This window comes from Poecilia formosa, unplaced genomic scaffold (assembly GCF_000485575.1).
Source record: "Poecilia formosa unplaced genomic scaffold, Poecilia_formosa-5.1.2 Scaffold191, whole genome shotgun sequence".
Classification (NCBI taxonomy): domain Eukaryota; kingdom Metazoa; phylum Chordata; class Actinopteri; order Cyprinodontiformes; family Poeciliidae; genus Poecilia; species Poecilia formosa.
Window position 1 is genome coordinate 98,625 of NW_006800130.1, and position 21,113 is coordinate 119,737.

Here is a 21,113-nt window from a genome sequence, read left to right on the forward strand (position 1 = left end):
ACTCCATTTTCCTTGGAAAATTGATGGGGATCGGCTCTTTTCAAGTTCAGCCACAAATTCTCTAGAAGATTAAGGTCTAGGCTTCGACTAGGCCAAACCAGAATATCCACCCTGTTTGTCTTCAAACCATTTCTGTGTAGCTTTACCAGAACGCTTCTGATTTTTGTCTGGCTGGGAAATAAATGTTCTCCAAAGCCATAGTTCTCTTGCCGGTAGGAACAAATTGTCCTCCAGGATTTTCCTACATATGGTTAAATTCATTTCATCTTCTACCTTTACAAGCCTTCCAGGCCTGCTGCTGAGCGTCTCCACAGCTGGAATGATGCTGCTTCGGAGTCTCCCACATGTCTTTTGTCAAACTTAATGCGAGTTTTTTTTTTTTTTCCAGCGGTGGCTTTCTCTGTGTTGATCTCCCATAAAGCTTTGACTGGTGAAAAACCAGGGCGACAGTTCTTGTTTGAAGAGTTTCTCCTACCTCAGGTGCAGAAGCTTGTAGCTCCTTCAATGTAGTCACAGGTTTCCTCGTGGCCTCTTGCACTAGTCTCCTGCTTGCACGGTCACTCAGTTTATGAAGACTGTCTGACCTAGGCAGATTTACACGAGAAATAATCCTTCCTGTTCTTGATGATGGCTTTAACTAGGGGATGATTACTGCCGCAAATTTTTTGTTGTATTCACCCTTTGAATGATACTTTTCAATAAACTCTTCTCTGATTTGTTTGGAGAGGGGTTTTTTTTTTGTTTTGTTTTGTCTTCATGCTGTAACAGGAGCCAGGAATACTGATTAACCAGTGAATGGACCTTCCAGACACAGGTGTCTTTATACTAGAATCTCTTGAGACGGCCTCACTGTACTCAGGTGATCTCCATTCCACTCATTGTGACACTACTAGGACAAATTCACTAGACACTTTTAAAGGGGTTGAATGTTTATGCAATCACTCCTTTCATGTTAAATATATTATTTTTTACTTTGTAGAAATCAGTTTTCAATTTAACTGTATTTTTGTTTAAAAAAAAAATATATATATATATATTTATATATATATATATATATATAAAAAAAAATGCTAAATTCTGTTGTCATGATTGATTAGTAAAAGTCACAAAATGGTAAAACATCCAAAGGGTTAAGAAGTTTTTATAGGCACAGTGTGCAGTTGGTAGAAGCTAAGCTAAGAGTAGCTATAAGCTTACAAAAAGTTAACTTGTAGTTGCAGCAGGAATATGTTATACGATTACTTTAAAAATAGTTGCTCCAAAAAGTTACCTTCAAGGAAAAGTAAAGCTTTTGGTGCCTTCTTGTACTATCATCATCAGGTATAAAACTCTTTTGTCATTTTAATTCAAGGTGGCTAATCTAAACTGCCTTCTTAAAAAACTAGGGCATCAATAACTTTAGCAGGTGACCCATGGTCTAACACAACGGTTTGAGGATAACTTCACCAATTGAAGATATTTTCCTCACAGTAAGGTTTGCAATGACTGTTGAGTGAGGCTGGGTTGGGGGGAGGGGCAGGTAGCAGCTGTGGATCAGTTAAAAGAGTAGTGATCCTCATCCTGGGAGCTAAGAAGTTTAATTCTCAGCCACTCAAGTGATTTCAAATGTGTACAAGACCCCAAATAAACAACACCTTTTACACACTTCTATGTGTTCACTGTAGGGATGTAACATTGCACAAACTAACAGCACATATCTCAGTTTTGAGGTTACACTTTTATAGATTAGCAAAAATACAAAAAACAAACAAACAAAAAAAAAAAACAAATGCCAAAATTATTTTCTCGCATTTTAACCAGATAAAAACATATACAGTGAAAGTAACTTCACTTTTCTACAATTTGCATTCAACTTAACCGTGCACAATTTAACAGGTAATATGTCAAACACACAGCAAAAAGTGTTTTATTATGGAAAATATAGAAAAATGATTTGGGGTCTTTTTCTCCAATTAATTTTGTTATAACTTCAAGCTAAATATAGAATGACAGATTTTCACCAGAAAAATTAAACCTCTAAAAATACACGCACGCACGCACACACAAAAACAGGTACTGCTGGAGCAACTTCACTTTCCTTTTTGTATCAAACTTTAACTCAACAGTGTCCTTCAGGCCAAACATCAAACACAATGTGGCTGAAAAATAACTCATATTATGGAAAATGTAGAAAATGATTAAGAAATAATTAATTTGTTTCCAGGCAAATTTTCATTTTAGATTGGTGTTCACACTTTCTTAGAAGCATGACTAGGCCTGTCGCGATAAACGACAAATCATTTAATCGCACGATAATTTAAACCTATCAACATCATTTTAATTATCGGCTTTATCGTCTCTTCCTGCCTTTTTTCTTTCTCTTGATGACACTGAATGAAAAAAGGCTCAGCTCCGGTGCTCTCCACTGACCCTCCCTTCCTCATTTCCTTAGTGTAATGTCCAGCTCACACTACACGAGTTGTCAGCCGACTGTCGGCCCATTTTCAAAACCTGAGAGACACATTAGCCGACAGAAATCCTAGGTATAATGGTTCAATCGGGTTCGATCGTGCCCGTGTGGTGTCTAGCCACATGGGCACAAAATAATGGCTACAAGTCCAGTTAACTAATTTTAAAATCAGGCATTAATCAATGCTTTACTAGAATCTACCTGTGATGCATGTGGCTAGAGTCAGCGTAAAGTTCTGACTGAATGAAAATCATTAGAACCTATTTATGTCACGTTAACGAAGAACAGCTGAAAACTTACTGGGTTTATCAGCTGCAGTAGCAATTTGGCTCCAACTCCTCCCCTTGTCATTTCTATATTCTTTGCACGAAATGTTGAATAAACATTAATGTTGTTTCCACATATCTCCATGTCTGCTGGACTTCAGGTTGCGCTGTGTCAGCTGTTTGGGATTCCCCTCCTTAATTTCCCCTCAGAAAGCAAGATGGTAACACACCATACACTGCAGGATGATCGGTTACGAAATCAGCAGCGAGAATCTTAGATCAGCCAATGATCTAAGATTGTCATAAGGAGAAAATAGGGGCAAAAAATCGTGTAGTATGAACTACTGCATTAGGTAGTCGGATGTGCCCATCTTCTCTATTTAAATCTAATGATTAATGAAGGGCACATACAGACTTCATAATCTGCACTCTTTTGGTTGAATGCAATATTTATTTCCAATTTGGCTTTATGTTGTTTAGTTTTTATTCAAGTATGTTTTTTGTTAATGGAGACTGAGAATCCATTTTATTTTTGTTTTTGGTTGTTTTGTTTAGTTAGTTTATCAGTTCCAGTGTTATGTGTTCTTTTGAAAATAAAGTTCATCTATCTATGATGTTAGATGAATGACTAATAATCACATGCATTATTAGTCATTTCCATTAAATCAGTGTCAAAAGGTCTTGAAACAATATTATCGTTTATCGCAATAATTTTTTAGACAATTAATCATCCAGCAAAATTTGTTATTGTGACAGGCCTAAGCATGACACCATTTATTTGAAGTCTCAGTGAATTAATTAGACCATCACAGTTTGAAAAGTGCAAGTGTGTGTGTATGAGAGTGTATATAAAACACATCTCATGTGTTGATGTTAATTTGTTTATGATAAAATCCTCCAGTAAGCTGCCTCAATAACATCTCTATACCTGCTGTTAGTCAATAAAAACTGTTAACATCATCTCTTTTTATTCTCCTCCCGTTTTTGACACTGAATTAATCTGACAGAGTTGAAGTTCAGGTTATGACATATAGCACCGTCACCTCCTATTTGTTGATTGCTATTGATTTACTTTGATGCATCATTTAAAAATCAATAACGCAGAAGAAGAAGAAAAAAAAAAGATAGACATGGTCATACCGCCTTTAACATACATCTTATACACAAAAGGAGACTTCAGATTTGGCGGTGCTATGGTAGCAATTTGGAGAAGAGCTCTTTACAGAGTGAAGAAGGGGACCTATGGATCGATCTGCAGCTTTGCTCCCCAATCACAGAAAGTGGCCATAAATTCACCTCATCAGTGCCATCTTGTAGACAGCAAGGATGCAAATATAATCTGCTTTCTGTCTCTTTGTCACATATATATATATATATACATATATAAAAAAAGTTCTGGCTCAGGTTTATTTCGAGTGTCTGTGAGAAGATAAGGGTCAAGCGGGACAAAAAAAAATGTTGGACAGAATTAGAGAAAAAGAGGATGTTGTTACCTGGAGTTCATTCTGGCACGAAGCTTCTTTGCTTTCTTCCTCGCTTTCTGGCGCTCTTCACCATCCTTCACACTCTCAGAGGAAACGGAGCTGTCTGTCAGTATGTCCACAATATACTTCTTTAAGGAGAGATGCTCCTAAAAAAAATAATGGAAAAAGGTATGTAGCATATATGCAGCTGGAAAATTATTGTTAGAAAATGTAATCAATTGTGGAAGATATATATATATATATATATAAACTGAAACACCAGCTTAATTTTCTGGATGTCTAAACTACTCAGTCAAATGTTGCTTCTGGGTTGTAAACACCTAATATATTAAACATAATTATTGTCAAACCTAAAACTTAGGTTGAAACGTTATTGCACAATACACACAAAGACACCCTCAAAAGAACCAGCTATTGATCAGAATTGGACACATTTTAGCTTGATGAGTGCCAACTGGTGACAGGTAGGTAAGAAATTCAAAATAACTTTTTTTTTTTTCCATATCAGTGAACACACCATACCGATCAACAGCTAGAGAATAAAAAAAAAAGGAAGAAATGGCTCAAAATCTTGTAGTTTTCTTGTAAATACACAACTGCTCACAAATGTATAAAAAGCTATACACTGTGTGCCACCAGGACGAGTGATTACACATCTAACTCTCCATTGTCTTTTATATCTACAAGCCCACCCATAAACATGCAAGCCCCCCCCAGAGGTGTTGCCTTCTGTCTGGGCACTGTCAAATGATTCTGATGTTTCCACCAGCAGACGGGGGAATGCAACTCCATTTGGACACCATGATGCATGTGCAAGAAACCAATTACCCAATTATCCTGTCATCTAGCACCCCAGAGAATAGGATGGCCATCAGATAAAGGGTTTCTTTTCAGTAGTGGAGCTAACCTGTGTGTGGGATACCATAGCCTTTGGTCAAGTGTTGTCTCTGCACCTGCTGTTTGAATGGAGGCTGTCACTGAGAGGGGTAATAAAAACCTCAATTGTGCAAAAGCAAATTAGTTCCACAAAAGTGCAGACTGAATCCAAACTTAACCTATAGAAAGTGAAATGGTCTTTTCCATAAGAAAAAAAAGGCATGGATTACATTTTGAAAACAAAACTTAAAGCCTAAAAAGATTTACTCTGCTAATTTATATTTAGATAGATTAAATATCCATCTACAAAAATACCCAACAAGAATTAGGTATTATTGTTATACCTAATTAAATCAGAAAACTTATGACAAATTATAGCGCGTCTTATTTTCAAGAAATTAAATTTCCATGTGACAAAGTTTGTTGTGCTGTTTAGAGTATTTTGCTGTAGGATTTGAAAGAACAAGTCATTCATTACATTTAAAGACTATTAGGTTATATAGAACGCATATACATTTCTATATTCCTTATATGCATGTACCTTTCCCCTATTATCACTGATATTGCAGGTCAGTCATGACTCATGACCAAAGCCGTCTTGTGACTGGGAAGTAGCTGATCTGTAATACCTCTGAGAGGCACCAGCCACTTGCCTAATGGGAGCATTTTAGTCATCCAAACCAAAACATCATGGATTACATTAAATCTCAACAGCTAGATCAAACGCTGCTGGAATATCAGTGGACAACACTGAGACATGAACTACAAATTCTTGGCAAGTTTAGCAGTTAAGAGTTTCAGCCTTGATGACAGACAGCCATCTACCACAGAACCACAGAAACAAAGCACCAAAGACACTGACCCAAGGGCGCAGCTCCAGCACAATATCACAGATTGGCTCTGATGGCAGAAATGTGATATAGCGCTGGAAACGTCTGTCGCTCTTCCTGACAACCTGGCCAGTCACACAACTAAAAATGAAGCTTTTTACAAATGTATATTTTACAGGATGTGTTTATCTGTTCACTGGTGCTTTAGTCCAATACAAAACCCTTTTGATCGACATCTCCATCTGCGTGTCATGTTGGTCTTAAGGTAAAGCTATCCTTCTACTATAGATCAAATTACCACAACCATATTGGTTTTAGTGTTTCAGAGGAAAATAACATCAAGCACCACATTTTAGTTACTCAGCTTTGTATAGTAGCATATTAGGTTAATATTAATACACGTTTCAAACAAAAAGTGTAATTATTTATATAGACAACAAAATTTTTATTGGGCAGATTGAATATATATATATATATATGTATATATTTTCTCCAATCAATATTCTGATTGTAAATTGCTTTAAAATATAGTCTGCATTAGACTGCACTGAAAGGCCAAACCCCTCTGCTGGCTGTGTGTTTCAAGCTTTACAAAAAACAAATAATATTTTATTAGCAAAACATTCTTTATCTGAAGTGATTAATAAATAAGCTCCCCAAATCATAGAATTAAGACCATGGTCTTAATTTATATCTGAGAGCACTACCTCATATGCAGCTAAAACAAGTTTGTATTGTTTCAAGGGTATTGCTCACTATTTTTCAGTAAAATAAGTCTGGAACAGTGAGAGAGTCTAGTGGCCTTATAACACCTGACAATGTCAGTAGTAAAAAAAAATAAATTATATTCTATATATATATTGGTAAGTCACAAATAGGGAAACATAACACTAATTTATTTAGTTACTTAAAATAAAAAATGCATTTGGCACATTATTATTTTTTATTATTAGTAGTAATAGTAGTAGTGAATGTATTATTAGTTGTAACAGTGACAATGGATGTAGCAGAAGTAGAAGATCTATTAGTAGTAGCATTGGATGTATTATACTTTTTTAGTGCTTGTTATCTTTGCCTTTGTAGAATTGGTATGGCCAGTCCAATTTACTGCCTGGTCCAAATAATGTAGTAATTCAATGATGTCAAATGGAAATAATTTGTTAAAACAGGTGAACAAAAGCTAGATTTCCCACTTGTATAGAACAAATCTATTTTCAAGGCAACTAGACCCACCATACATTTGTCAAAGCTGCAAGACAGGTCACAAGATCAGATTTTTCAATGTAATCTGATCAAGGCAATAATCACATTTTAAACTTTACCCAAAAGTTTTGAGTAAAAAAACATAAATAAAACAAAAATGTAAGTGTGCGCCAATTTTGACAATAGCTGCATAGTTCCAGAGTTGCGCTAAAGTATTTCACTGAAACAACAGATCAGTAGGAACAACTAAAAACGGTGAGTTTAATTTGAATATTCTACAATTTTTATTAAAAAACTACATTTACACTTTTTAGAAAAACAATGACAATGTTATGTTAGAGCAAGTAAATCTACATGTATGCTCCTAATGACTTAAGAGGGAAGTAAAAATGCATTAAGTGCCTAAAAATAGTGAGATAAGAGGAAATGATTATTATAATGCCGAGAGCAAAAAGTCAGAGGTATTGATTGTTCTGTGTTAAAAGGTAAAATAAAAGGAGCAGGAAGACCAAAGGGGCTGCTTCTAGCACCAACAGTTGTCAGCCACACAATGAGCTTTACTGAAAAGCCAATCTCATATTGCAGCCTGACAGAGTGCCTTGCAATAAGAAGCTGCTTTCCCACAGAAAGCCACTCTATGACAAAAAAAAAGGGCCTAGGGACAACAGGGTAACATCAAACCTTCACTGAAGCCTAACTATGTACATTTCTAACCTCACAAAGCAAGCAACAGTGCTATGACAGAATATAATAGGATCCATAAACGATCACATTGCATACGTCAAAAGGACAACTGCTGTTTCACTTTGTCTATTTACAAAACACAAGCGGCAGCAGGGCACTAGTCTCTGACACAATGAAGGGATGTTTGTTCCCAGCAGCGTGTTGGTGATACGCACCACTTCCTCATCAGAGAGTTCCCGGCCTTGGATGCTGCTACTGTCTCGCACGGCCTGCTGGTGCTTCTTGCCCTTGGTGTGGCTGAACAGGTGCACCTCTGAGGTGATCTGCAAAAGCAAACATAGTGGTAATAGGTCAGTGCAATGGGCACAATGGAAGCAAGAACAAGAAAGGGTTTTATCCTGGTGACACAATACATCACACAGATGAGCACAATGGGCCGATCTATGGCTGCCAAACCTCAGTTTAGAGAATAAATTGCACAAAACATGCTGCACTAACTCCAGCTTAAGGAAGGTTGTGTTTGTGGCTAATTTACCTGCACAGGATAAATAGTGCCTGGCAAAATTATTCATACTTCCTCAATTATTTCACATTTTTGTTTCTACCATAGATTTATTAGAATTAGGATTTTATGTAAAAACACCAAGACAAAGCTGCACATACTTGTAAAGATGGAGAAAAATGATCCATGTTTTTCAGCTTCTCTTTTTTTTTTTTTTTTTACAAATACAAATCTAAAAAGTATATATTGTGCCTACAGTTAAATACAAAATTATTCATACTCTGTTTAGGGCTGGAGGTTTATGACTGGCAAAAATATGAATGTTTTGGAGTGGCCCAACTGAAGTCCAGCCTAAACTAATCACAGCTACTCATATAAAATGTGAATATTTTGAGGGAGCTAAAGATCAACATAATTCTAAGAAAGCGGTCAAGTCTCAATGACTTCAGCTCCTCATCAAAGATACGTTGTCAAAATATCAGTGGAAACATTAAAAAATGATCAGCAAATTAATTTAAAAATGATCAGCAAATGAATTTAAAATATTTAACTTCTAAAAATGAATATTTTCAGGATTAACTAAATTTGAGTCGATACTTTTTAGAAACACTTTTCACTGGATATTCTGTAAAATGTCTCCAATGGCTTTGAACTTCTAGAAATTGAATTTTTTGCTCATTCCTCTGAGTTTAATTGGGTGGTTTTGCCACAGATTCTGTGTATTGCAGTACTGGAACTACTACTTACTAATCATGTTCTATGTTGTGTTGGTTTAATACATAAAACCCCTAATAAATACATGGAAGTTTGCACATTGTGTAACTTGAAAGCACAAAGGTTCAAAGGGTGTGAACATTTTTTCAAGGAGGTCTTACTGCAGAGCTTGGCTGATAAATTGCTACGCAAAGAAGCGGTAGTGAAAGCGGCAATAGTTTTTAATCATTTTCTGCAAACCGGCCATTTGAGGTGGTTTGTGTTTAATGTCATTAAACAAAGTGCTCGCTGCTGACCCAGCCGTGATCTCTGGTGTCAGATGTCAGCCCAAGGTCAGTTAACATTTTAACAAGATTCCCTATTTTGCCCTTGACCCTTCTCTTTATCTGATGCAGGTTGGAAGTGCCAAGGTGTCCCACCCTTGTCATAATGGCAGCCAGTTAATCAAAGATAAATGTGTGCTTGTGTAATTTACTGCCAGATGCTTCAAAGAAAAAAAAAAAAAAAAAGAATATAGTAATTTATACATCAGTTTAATAAATGCTGTTAAATCAACATTTAAATGAGCACTCTTTAAAAATCCTTTAAATAACCTTCAAGTCAGCATTTTCCCTACGGAGACTGCCAAATATTGCATCAAAGTTGCTTCAAATTACCAAAGGCCAAAAAAGGGTACATTACTCTCTTTTCCTGTTTTTATAATTAAACAGGCCAACATCAAATAATGATTCAGGTCGGCAAATCCTATTATCATCATCAATTTTACAGTGTGTGTCTAAATGCAATGTTAATCATATACACAACATTTCCACCATGTGATTCTCAGCCTTGAAATAACCCCAACAGAGTTGTGCTAAATAGTGTGTGGCTGAAAGGGAAAAATATTTAATATCTGGTGAATCAACATCTACCTTGAATGACAAGTCAGAGGATTTTACAGATGACCAGTTTCCTCCATCTTCCATTATCCAGCATGTTTCATTCGTCTTAGCCATATTGCTCGGCTCTTTTCTGCCGTTTCCTATTGTTCATCAGCAGCTATCAATTTATTCTTTGTAGATAATCAGTTATAAACGTTGCGGTGGTTGATATGATATTTATCATGATCTGGTTGGCATCATGCTAATGCCGCTGTTGGTAAATGTTCCTAAGAATTATTTTATGTAAATTGTTAATGATGTTTGGCATTTGTCACATGTTTGAGTCTGATTCAGAGTTAGCTGCCGACACATTTAAAGTTACAGAACAGATATTCCGCTTTTAGCTAATTTGACCCTTCATATTATTTTGCTGTATTGAGAATTTTTATGTTAATGTGGAATTTCCATTTGAATGTTTGAGCAAAATGATACACAAGACAACACAACAAGCTCTGAAACATTACATACCACAACCCCACAAAGTGAGCATTGTTTCTTGCGCTCGTAAGGTGTCAGTTTAGGGGCGTAGTCTGTGTTCGCATGTCGACCACTGCTGAGCTCAGCAGCTTTCTCTTTCCTTTGCTCTATTTGCTCCATATGCCTTCGGCTGCTCTCGTCATGCTGGGAGAAATCCAAAAACAATGAAAACAATTTAGGTTTATTGGGAAAGAGGATATTCCTGGAGCATGTCTGCAAAAACAGCAACATGTGCACACCTTCATTTGAATTTTCTTCTGAAGCTCCTCCATGGCCTCTTGTTGGGCGGCACTAAGAGCAGCCAGACGCTCCTCTCGGTCTCTTTAGATTGAAAAATATGTAGTTGCATGTAAATGCTCACATTATGTTGTCCAATAATATAACAGATAATTGACAAATGCTTTACATCTATTTGCTGATTTTCAGTAAGAGATTAAAGTAGTCATACTCTGACCTTTTTCACATTTTAGTACATAGTTGAAGTAGACATTCTTGTATAATGGAAAAAAGTAATTCATAATTTCATCAAAACAGGACTGAAGTTACATGTGTCCTAAAACAATGTTAAAAACACCCAAATTTAATAAATGTCAGAGCACAAACCTGGCCCTTTCCCTTGCTGCATCCTCCCTGGCTTTCTCTTTCTCTTGCCTCTGCTGCTCGATGCGAGCCTCCTGCTCCTTCCTCTTCGTCAGCAGCTCCTCCACTCTTGCCTGCCGCTCTGCTTCTAAGACCCGCTTGCGTTCCTACAAGAGTAAAAGAAAAATAACTAAATGTAGATATAGCTAACTGTCTGATTGGCAAATTAAAAATATAAACAGACCAAACGTGAAATAAATAAAAACCCAACCTGAACTGCCTCATCTCTAGCCTGCTTCTCTTCCTGTCTTCTCTGCCTCTCTTCCTGCAGCTCATTAAGGCGTTGTTCATACTCATTTAACTTGGCCAGGGCGTCGTGCCTCTTATTCTGGGCTTCCAGAGTGTTGATGAAAGCTATTTCATTCACCTGATGTTGCAAACAGAAAATGGTAAGAGCACACAACATAAACAAAGTGATGTGGATTCAAACTTAAATTTTGGAAAGGACACATTGTTAGAATTTTTCAGGAATTCCCTTCTCTACCTTGGCCTCTTCTTCCTGAGCTTTTTTCACAATGGCCTGGAGTTGCAGCTCTCTCTTCAACTCGGCGTGCAAAAGTTTTTCTTCCATCATCTTCCGACGCTGGTCCAACAACTGCTCTTTCCATTTTCGCACATCCTTCTCCTGCAGAAAGTGAAGAGTGATCAGTTGGTGAGGTGAGACTAGAGGAATGCATAATAGATTCATAAAGACTAAACAGCGATATCCCCTCTGCCCTCATTTACTGCCTTGACTTGGGTGTCCTTGTGGGGATTAATAAGAATAAACACCACTTTATGAATTTATGTGGTTAACCCGATTTATTCTACGACTTTTTCATTTTGCTATGGCTTGGAGAATGAAAACAAACTTCATGAAAGGCTGTAGATTTTGGCAAGAGATCTCATGTCTGGCTGCGGCCAGCTGGCCTATATGTGACAGGAGAGAATTTTAATATTTAGTGATTCTAGGAGGCAGTGTGTTGAAAGACATGCTCGTTGTGAGCCAGTGTGAGCACAGCCTGAATAAAGTTTCTTTAGTAACCAAGCCATCAGGCCAGCTGACTTACTCTCTCCATGAGCTTCTGCAACTTGAGCGTCTTTTCCTCACGGAGTTTGTCCCTCAGCTGCTGTGCCTTCAGTTGTTTCTCCTCGTGTTTCTTCTTTGACTCTGCAATTGTTCTGTAAAAAAAAATTATGGAAATAAATCATTCGGTAACCTGCCTTAAAATGGTGGGAGGTTGCAAAAATGATAAGGGATTAAAAAAAAGTTATTTATGATCATGATGTCAAGTACTGGAGGGGAAAGGGAAGTTTGACATATCAAAAAAATTACTCCATATGAGCACGACAGCTACAGAACCAATGAAACTAGACCTTAAATATTGCACCAATTACTCTTTAAAAAAATCACTTAATCGCCCTTTATGTTATCTACAGTCACTGCAGAAAGTATTGACTGTAGATAACCTATGTAAGGAGGTTCACCTCCATCTTCACCTTTGTAAGGAGAATGCTTGAAAATTAAACTGATGGCTTGACCTGCTTTCTGATTACTTTGGTCAATACTTTTCTGAAAAACTGAGGGCAATGAAACTTCATCTTTTAACAGGAGTAAAAATGTACAAATAAACATGATAATGACACGTTCTGGTACAGAATTCCACTCATTTGAACCTAATACAAATTGACCATTCAGACAGGAATTTGAACAGCCAAATTGCTTCTCAAACATTAAGTAGTTACATCTGATCAGTTCTGTTTGAAACAGAAGGGCAGAACAAAACAAGATTGCGGGAAAACACTTTATTAGACCAAACAGAGGAAAATCTGCGTAAAAGAAAAATATTTTACCTTTTGCGTGATGGAGAGGACAATTTCTCATGCATATGGATTCCATGTCCAGGAGGGCGGGCCGGCTCTTCCTCTACCATATCCCCCCAAGAGGTACTCTGACGCCAAGATTCTCGAGCTACAAAAAGGGAAACCAAGTCAAATATACTGACCACTGTCACTCTTGGATAAAATAAAAAAAAAATAATGTCATTTAGACGTTACATTCCATACCATCAAATTCAGCCAACATATCGCTCCAATCGATGTTGCCTCCATAAACCCCACAACTGCTAGCCTTTGGTGGAAAGTTGTATTTAATCAATTAATTTACAAAAGACCTCAGACATTGACCAAAGATGGTGAAGTTAAACAAATAAAACATGAGTAATCTTACAGTAAAATCACTTTCATTGTCAGTCTCCAGGTCGTTATTCTCTGCCTGAATCTCTCTGGTCAGCTGCTCTTCCTCAGCGATAGCGCTGGCTATGGCCTCCTCATTGGCCTTCTCCAGCCGGTCCGCCAGCTCCTCTTTCTTAGCCAGGACCTCGGCCATCGACTGAGGCTGCGCACATCCACCAGTTCAATTAGACAAAAAGATTAACCAGTTTAAAAATGTTACATGGTTCAAACTTAAAGTCTTAATGCTGGGTAAATAGACTACAAAAAATATTTCACTTACACACAAAAAATAAAAAAGATATCTGGGAATAAATAAAACCTTTAAAAATATATATATAAACTCTTCTATAGATTAATGCGTATGATTGGTTTCATGTTTCGTTTCATTCCAAGTATCTTTGAGGACTAAACATGCAACAGTATAAGGATAATACACTGAAAGTGATTTAACTCTTCTTATTATACCAGGTAAAGGATTTTTTAAAATCAGTTAAAGGTTCTGCTATGACTTTTATGAGCGTGCATCAAGAATCCAAATACCACTTCAATCCAATCACAGTTTATACCACACAACCACCACAACTATTACAAGTGGGGAAGCATCCAAAAGTCATGCAGGGCACATTAACAGTGAGGGTGAAGAGATGGTGGAAGGAGGCAACTTAAATCTTAATTTAAGGATTGGAGTGTTAAAAAAACATAGATAACACAACTCTAGGGAAGCAAAAGTTTCAAACCATCTTAAGTGGAAAAAAGCATAATTTATTCTGGAGTTTCTTAGGGCCGGTTTGGGATTTTTTAATTTTATATTAAATAAATTAGTCTCACGATGACCTAAAAGACACTACACTTGTCTTTTAACACCAATTGCATTATAATTGCATACAATTTGGAGCGGAATCTCATGTACCAAAAAAAACATGCAAACATTTACTTGAAGTTGAGAGATTCATTTTAGCCAACAGTCTTGAAATGCTTTCTATAATACATAAGCCATCTAGTCACAGCTATTTTTACCAATGAATGCTGCTATCCCAACACTAAACAGAGCTACGGGGTCCTGTCTGCACATTTTGGTCAGAAGGTTTCTTGAGACCGACTTTGTTTAGGCGATAAAGAACCCTAGGGGATCTCTGCCCTCTCAGCCATCCCCTCCCTCTGCTCCTCCATCTCTCATCACTCACAGTAGAAAGCTCTGTGGGGTCCAGCACACTCTCCAGTTTCACCGCTGCCATGGGAGCCTCGGCCCGTCCTGGAGCAGATGTTGTCATGCCCTGTGACGCGCCCCCCTCAGCTCCAGCGTCCCCAGAGGCCAACATACTACTGAGCCCATTCGTCTGGTGCAGGTCGACGGATGCTGTAATGGTCTGAGCACAGACTGGGATTGACATAGTAAAAGAGTCTGTTGGTGGGACTGGGGCTTTGGACTGGGGGCACTCTGAGGCCTGGAATGGGACAAGTGATGCTACGGGGGGAGGCACGTCTTCACAGGGTGCGTCGACACAGTGCTCTGAGTGTTGCATAGGCTCTGCTGGGGGCTGCACCAACAGTCACACAAACACACGCAAACTGAATTAAAGACATGCATTTTTTTTCATCCAGTTCATTATGATGATGTAAAACTAAAACAAATAAATTGTAATCAACCACATACAAGAAAGCAAAACCATGCAGGGAGGCTGAACTAACATGCTTTTAGACATGGGCCAGTCATTACTGTGAAGATATCCTGAGGTTCTATAATGTTGTTAAACATTACGTCACAATGTTTCTTGAGTTTGAAGCAACTTTGGCAAAGTGCTGATTTGATCGGATTTTTCTATAGTTGACCAAAAAAAGCTTCATTTGCTGACACTAAAAAAAAAAATATTTCAGTTATTTGGAAATATTTTCAGCCATTTTTAAAAAAAGAAAAAGCAAAAGCACTTTGTGTTAAATACATCTGCATGAAAAATGTCCTGCAAATAAAGTTTATTTAAATGATGAGTCTATGTATCAAAAATAATAAATACAGGAATACAGTGTTCCTTCAGTAGAAGCTGAAGGAGCACTCCTCATCGTTTTTATAAAGGCAATGGTTTTTAAAACTGATATACGATCTACGAGTGGCATGTCGACTGCAGGCATTAACTGGGAAGATAACCTGACTAACCAGCTAATACTGTGCAATTCAATAAAAAAGCCTCTCAAAAAACACATTTCAACTGCCCAGGTCGAAAACCTCTGCATCGTACCAGATTCTAAATAAACTTACACAAACCACATTAACAACTTAACAAAACCATTGTCTCTCTCAGTCCAACGCAATGTACTCACTTCTATAATATGTAGAACTAATTGTTATATTAACTAGATCTTTAATTAAAAAAACCCAGTAACAGCTATGAAATTGTCTTTTATTACGACCTTTACCTGTTCAAACAAATGTCCTTCAGTTTTTAGTCAGTCAATTATCACTTGTGTTTTGCAATATTATTTGTTTCATTAAGCAATATTAGAAAGGTTTTGTGGTTATTCAATACTTTTTAATGTGGAAACCCTAATAAAATGCTTGCAATTTTATTAGAGTTTAGGTTTTTATAGCATTTAGTCTTTGCTAGTTTTTATATTTATTTATTTATTGTTTCCTCACTAGATGATTTCAGTTTCTCAGTTCATCATCCTTTAATTGATAAACCTTTTTCCTAGTTTGGAGAGTTTATACTGAACGGTTCATCTGTTTTTAAGCTCTGTACTGCACTTTGTGCTAAATACATCTGCATGAAAAATGTCCTGCAAATAAAGTTTATTTAAGTGATAAGTCTATGTATCAAAATAATGAATACATTGTCATAATTGTCAAAATCAATGTTAAAAATTCTGAATGCTAGGAGTAATTGTTGCTTTTAGGTTTAAATGAAAGCAATTAGATCATGTTATTGATTTTTCTTCTCATATATTGCATTAATAAATATAAATCACTATACTGTAGCATTTTTAACTTAAGGTTAACATATGGTAACAATCTCCTCCCAGCCCATGTCTACTAATCATGCTCTAGTCATCCAAGTCAAACTGAGCTGGTAGACTATTATACAGATTTGTAGTTTTACAACAACCAAAGGTTATAACACACCCTTACCAAGTGTGTTTGAGTTGTTGTCAGCTTTTATTCATGAGAATGAAAACAAGTCTTTCTGCTTCTAAAATGTACAATCAATCGCTTCAAAGCTGACAGGTCCGTCTGGACGCTCTGCCTATTAATATCTCAGAGCCCAAAACAAAAACAAATGCGGCTGATAAAATGAGCTAATGTTACACTGCTCCATGTGAATAATTGATATCCAGGGACTGCTCTAGCAGAGAGATGTCATGCGGTACTCAACATTAGTACCTCCATTATGTGTCCATTTTGTGGATGTTCAACCTCCTCCACTGGGACAAGCTCCTCAGTAACTTGCTGCCTGGAGTCAGTTTGGGTCACGTCCTTGTCCGAGGGACACTCAGGACGGCGCTGTGGCTGTTCCTGTGGTGGTAGATGTGACCGATTACACTTGCCGCTGTCCTGCTTAGCGGGGACACGAGCCAAGACAGGGCTGACCTTGGCAACCATGGAAGCAGACCGGGGTTTGGCAGTCCGTCCCCGCTGCACAGTTTCCCAGCCTTCTGCATCTTTTTTACCTTGGGGGAGGGGGGAAGAGAGAAATTTAATAAATACTGTTTCTTTTACAGTAAGGTGGAGTTGGCTTTTGAGTTGTTTCTTACTGGGTTTCTCTGCTGGGAATGTGGTTGGTTGACTGGTGCTGTGGGTGGCCTGAGTGCACTTTACTCTGTCCGCCCAGCTGGGACCTGTGTGGGAGAGCCGAGCGGCGGCCAGAGCTGGTGGAGGACCACTGCTGAAGATCAGAGACCCACATATATAAAAATGTAAAAAAAAAATATTAAAAAAAAAGCAATGTATGAGGTCAACCAAATGTCAACATAGAGGTAAAATTAACTTAAAAACAAAGCTTTTATTGGTAAGACCATAGAAAACGCTTCAAACTACAAACAATTGTCCGTGTACCCTGTAGGCTCCAGTGTGAGCTAGCATAGAACTGGATTATACAACAGGGCTCCGTCATGATCAATATCCATTTCCTGCAGCATCAGATTACAAAGCAGTGCACATATTGAACCAATGCTTCAGCAGTCTTTAACCGACGCTTTCCTCTACACCTTTTCACTAATTCTGTGAGTGAAGAGTGAGAGCCTCAACAAATTGCATTAAACCAATACCTCAATAATCATTGGCCTATTTGCTACACACTGTCTGCTCTTTCGAATATCATCAAATTCACAGTGCAATCTAAAAAAAAAAAAAGAAACACAAAGAAAACAGTATGCTTACCCAAAGTTTAGGGTGCGACGTGTGCCTGAAGGTGGCACTATTCTGTCTGTAGTGGGACTTGGCATTACATGGCGTCCAGGGGACATCTTGCGCACCTCCCACGCTAAAGAAGTCGGTCTGCACAATTTTGGCAAGATGCTTTATTTCAAATTTCCTGATTCATTGTTAATCTATATGCACAGACCTGCCTCACATTATTTGTATAAAAGCTGAATAGCTAATAATTGCCAAAAACATGCAAAAGTTTGAGATTGCCCTATTGATTAACAGTACACTTTATATGGACAAATAGGGAGGTGGCACTTGGAATTTAATTTCTTAGTCAATTTATGACTGCAGCGGTCACTGTGTTAAAGAGAAGCCAATAAACTCATGGATCCCTTTGAATTAAAGCCAAGTGGACTATTGATCTTTTCTGTTTGTGACTCAAAGCCACGGAGCAGACACCTGCACTTCCAGTCTCATTGCTAAGAACAGCTTAGCAGAAGGATTGAGTGAGACTCGGAAATAAATAAGGACAGAAATCAACGGTAAATAAAATTAATAAAAAATACAAACAAAAAATACTCACCTATTCTGGGCGTCTGTTTTCTCCAATTTTTCCTGAAGCTGAATCCAGTCTATGAGTGCTTTGAAATCCCGAACATAGTTGTCCAACATCATTAACACCTCCTAAAAAATATTAAACATCAAGGACAAAGGTTGATATTACTCAGATGCACGAAATAGTAACAAGAGAATTAAAAACTAGTAAATTCTGAAAGGCTTCAAAGTAATGTTTACTGACTAAATATGGGGAAATGCACAAAAAAGGGCAGTACAGTTTAGTTTTGAAGGATTTACTGAAAAGGAAAACATTTCATGATTTGTCAGTATCTGATCTGCCAATACTGATTAACTTTGAAAGCTATGAAAGCTGTTAAAACAAAACATAAACAAGGTTTTTTGTTGAAAAGTTAAAAAAAACAAAAACAACAACCCTGTGACATTTTCTTCTGGGCAAAAACATAATCCTTGCAGAAGCTATACACCTAAGAATTTACACAAAATAACATTGGATTACATACATGTAATACATATGCTGCAATATAACACTTTAAGTACAATCCGTCTCAGACCGTTTTGCCACATTTAATTTGATTGATCATTTTTAGTTTAAAAAATATAAACAATAGCTATTTCCACCTGAAGGGCTCCCTGGCCTCCAAAAAGCTAGCATATGCAGCTACCTTAAAAGGGAGAAACTAACTCATGAGCATTGAACAGCAAATCTACCTTATAAACGACAGCAAAATGTATGAGCTTTGATAAAAATAAAAAATAAAAAATAAATAAAATCATGTTCTAATCTTTTATCATTTAATTTCGTCATATGTTTGAATCTGAAGACATGATTTTAAAAATCTTGCCATATTTAACAGAAATTTTAAATGAAAAAAATATAACCATTAAATACAAGACTTTTGATGACTGTTGAGACCTTACAGAAAGCCTTTAAATTTCTGTAAAGCCAGTAAATCTAGCTTCACCTTAACTCTACTTTATGAAATTGCACAATTATAAAAATCTGTTTCAAATAATTACTTAAAAAGATGTAAGCCATCATATAGTAAGGAGACTCCATTTGGTTGATCAATAACAGGCACAGCCATAGAAAGGTCATATTGATAACAAGAGCTATGTAAAGACAAACACTTCACAGGAAAGCTCTAAGAACAGAGCAGCATGCCAATCCTTTACATCCTTTACAACAAATGCTTATTTGCACTTGGACTGAACTGCAGCATTGGTTTTGCAGAAGTGGTGGCCTGTGAGAAGCTGTTTCCCAGAGCTGCAATGAAACAGACACAACTGACTGATGTGTAGCATGAAGGGAGTGGTAATTGAGAGTAAAGCTTCATGGTCCTTTTAGTTAATAGACAAGTCAATCCGGTGAAAGATGTGTATAGCAGTGTGCCTGCTGATTAGCACTGGTCAACCATCACAGTCCTCATCTACTGCTACGGTGTTCATTTGGTAATGAATGATAACATGCGGAAGCAACTGCTTATCCTCTTCATAAGTCAAATATCAGGTGGGAAGCAATCAAAGTGGTCTATAAACAGAAACTACTTAAAAACATAATACATTTAAAAGAAACAACTGGTGACCATTTATCCGGTTAGATAGTCAGAGTCTCCATTCTGCTCTTGGTTAAGAAGTGTGGCTATTATTAAGAAAAACATATCATCTCGACTGCTCAGAAAACAATTTTCATTTGACACAGAAAGCAATTTCTATTAGGTCAGCAGAGAGTGCTTACATTAAATTATGTCATCTATTACAGTAACACTGCCTTAGCGGATAATTAGGCATCACTTCCCTTCGATGATGATGATGTTCATAGAGTTTTAGGTGGAAAATGGTGAGCTGTTTTTGTAAGTGCATACAACACAGACAGCCCGCCGCTCCACCAGGGGATTGTCGCTGAGGGTAATCAAAGCACTCTGCTTCCTCTCCAGTTGACTCCATCATTTATCAGTGTCCATTAAGCCCAAGCTGGGTGGGATAGGGGATTATGACCAGCAACAACGCTTCATGCCCATTAGCCAGCATTAGAGAGTAGTGAGTGAGAGAGTGGGGTATGGACAAAAACAAAACAAAAAAAAAAAAAAAAACAGGACACACACCCAGCAGCTTGACTTCTGACACATGACAATAGACAGCAAGCTTATCGCACCACCGGGAACTGTGCTGGGACACTGACACAGAGTTAAGCCCACGGTGGGCAACCGGGATTTGGGACAGACCGTTGGCCGTCATCAGAATCACGTTCAGCATAATGCAGCATGGTGGACATGTACTGTCATGTCAGAGTGTCCTGGAGGAAAAACTAACAGCACAGGGGTCCATGAAAACCATCCAAACACCATCAAAAAAAAGAAAAAGACTTAGTTAAAGTTGTTCATTTTATCTGCATTTTTGTGGAACTAAATCAGCCAATTTCTGTTTCAGATGATGCAGTTCAAAATAAAAACACTAAAAATACTATATATTACATGGTTGCAGCACATAATATGAATGTGCAGTAACCATTTTAAAAAAACGTCAGAGTCCCTGTGCCATAAGCAGGTATCAATACAAATGTAAAATTTAAAAAAGAAATGTTGTGACCAAATGATCTTTGCATCAGAACTTTAATTTCTAACTAGCACACTTTTTTTATTAAGACAAAAATAAACAATTAAACTAACCACTAGAAACCAAAAACATTGCATATATTGTAGTAAAAGATACATAAACACTTTTTGCTAACTGACACACAATCAGACTAAATCATTCCCATTTTCTGTCTGTTAAGGTCACCTTTTATATTTTCTAAGTGCCACATGTGAAAGAGAAAGATTTTTTTTTTATTTCTTCAATTTCAGAAGGCAATGTACAACAAGATTACACTATGGCTTTAAACAATTTGGGAAAGCCCAGATTATGATGAATGAATGAATG

General features: G+C 37.3%; 1 protein-coding gene across 7 annotated transcripts in view; it reads right to left on the bottom strand.

Annotated features, from left to right (window-relative positions):
* The window catches only part of scaper (S-phase cyclin A-associated protein in the ER), a 66,434-nt gene that overhangs the window by 37,227 nt on the left and 8,094 nt on the right, over positions 1–21,113 (bottom strand). For 2 of the 7 annotated variants that reach the window (XM_007566364.2, XM_016678815.1), the window contains exons 5-20: positions 18,199–18,299; positions 17,628–17,744; positions 17,003–17,130; positions 16,632–16,918; positions 14,443–14,796; positions 13,254–13,421; positions 13,091–13,154; positions 12,878–12,995; positions 12,094–12,205; positions 11,529–11,669; positions 11,256–11,411; positions 11,009–11,151; positions 10,645–10,726; positions 10,397–10,549; positions 8,008–8,115; positions 4,209–4,345 (exon numbers count right to left, since the gene is read on the bottom strand). In XM_007566364.2, coding sequence (XP_007566426.1) covers positions 4,209–4,345; positions 8,008–8,115; positions 10,397–10,549; positions 10,645–10,726; positions 11,009–11,151; positions 11,256–11,411; positions 11,529–11,669; positions 12,094–12,205; positions 12,878–12,995; positions 13,091–13,154; positions 13,254–13,421; positions 14,443–14,796; positions 16,632–16,918; positions 17,003–17,130; positions 17,628–17,744; positions 18,199–18,299 — 2,369 coding nt within the window. Of the gene's footprint in view, positions 1–4,208; positions 4,346–8,007; positions 8,116–10,396; positions 10,550–10,644; positions 10,727–11,008; positions 11,152–11,255; positions 11,412–11,528; positions 11,670–12,093; positions 12,206–12,877; positions 12,996–13,090; positions 13,155–13,253; positions 13,422–14,442; positions 14,797–16,631; positions 16,919–17,002; positions 17,134–17,627; positions 17,745–18,198; positions 18,300–21,113 lie in introns of all 7 variants that reach the window. The other 5 variants (XM_007566363.2, XM_016678814.1, XM_016678813.1 and 2 more) reach the window with 4 other exon arrangements.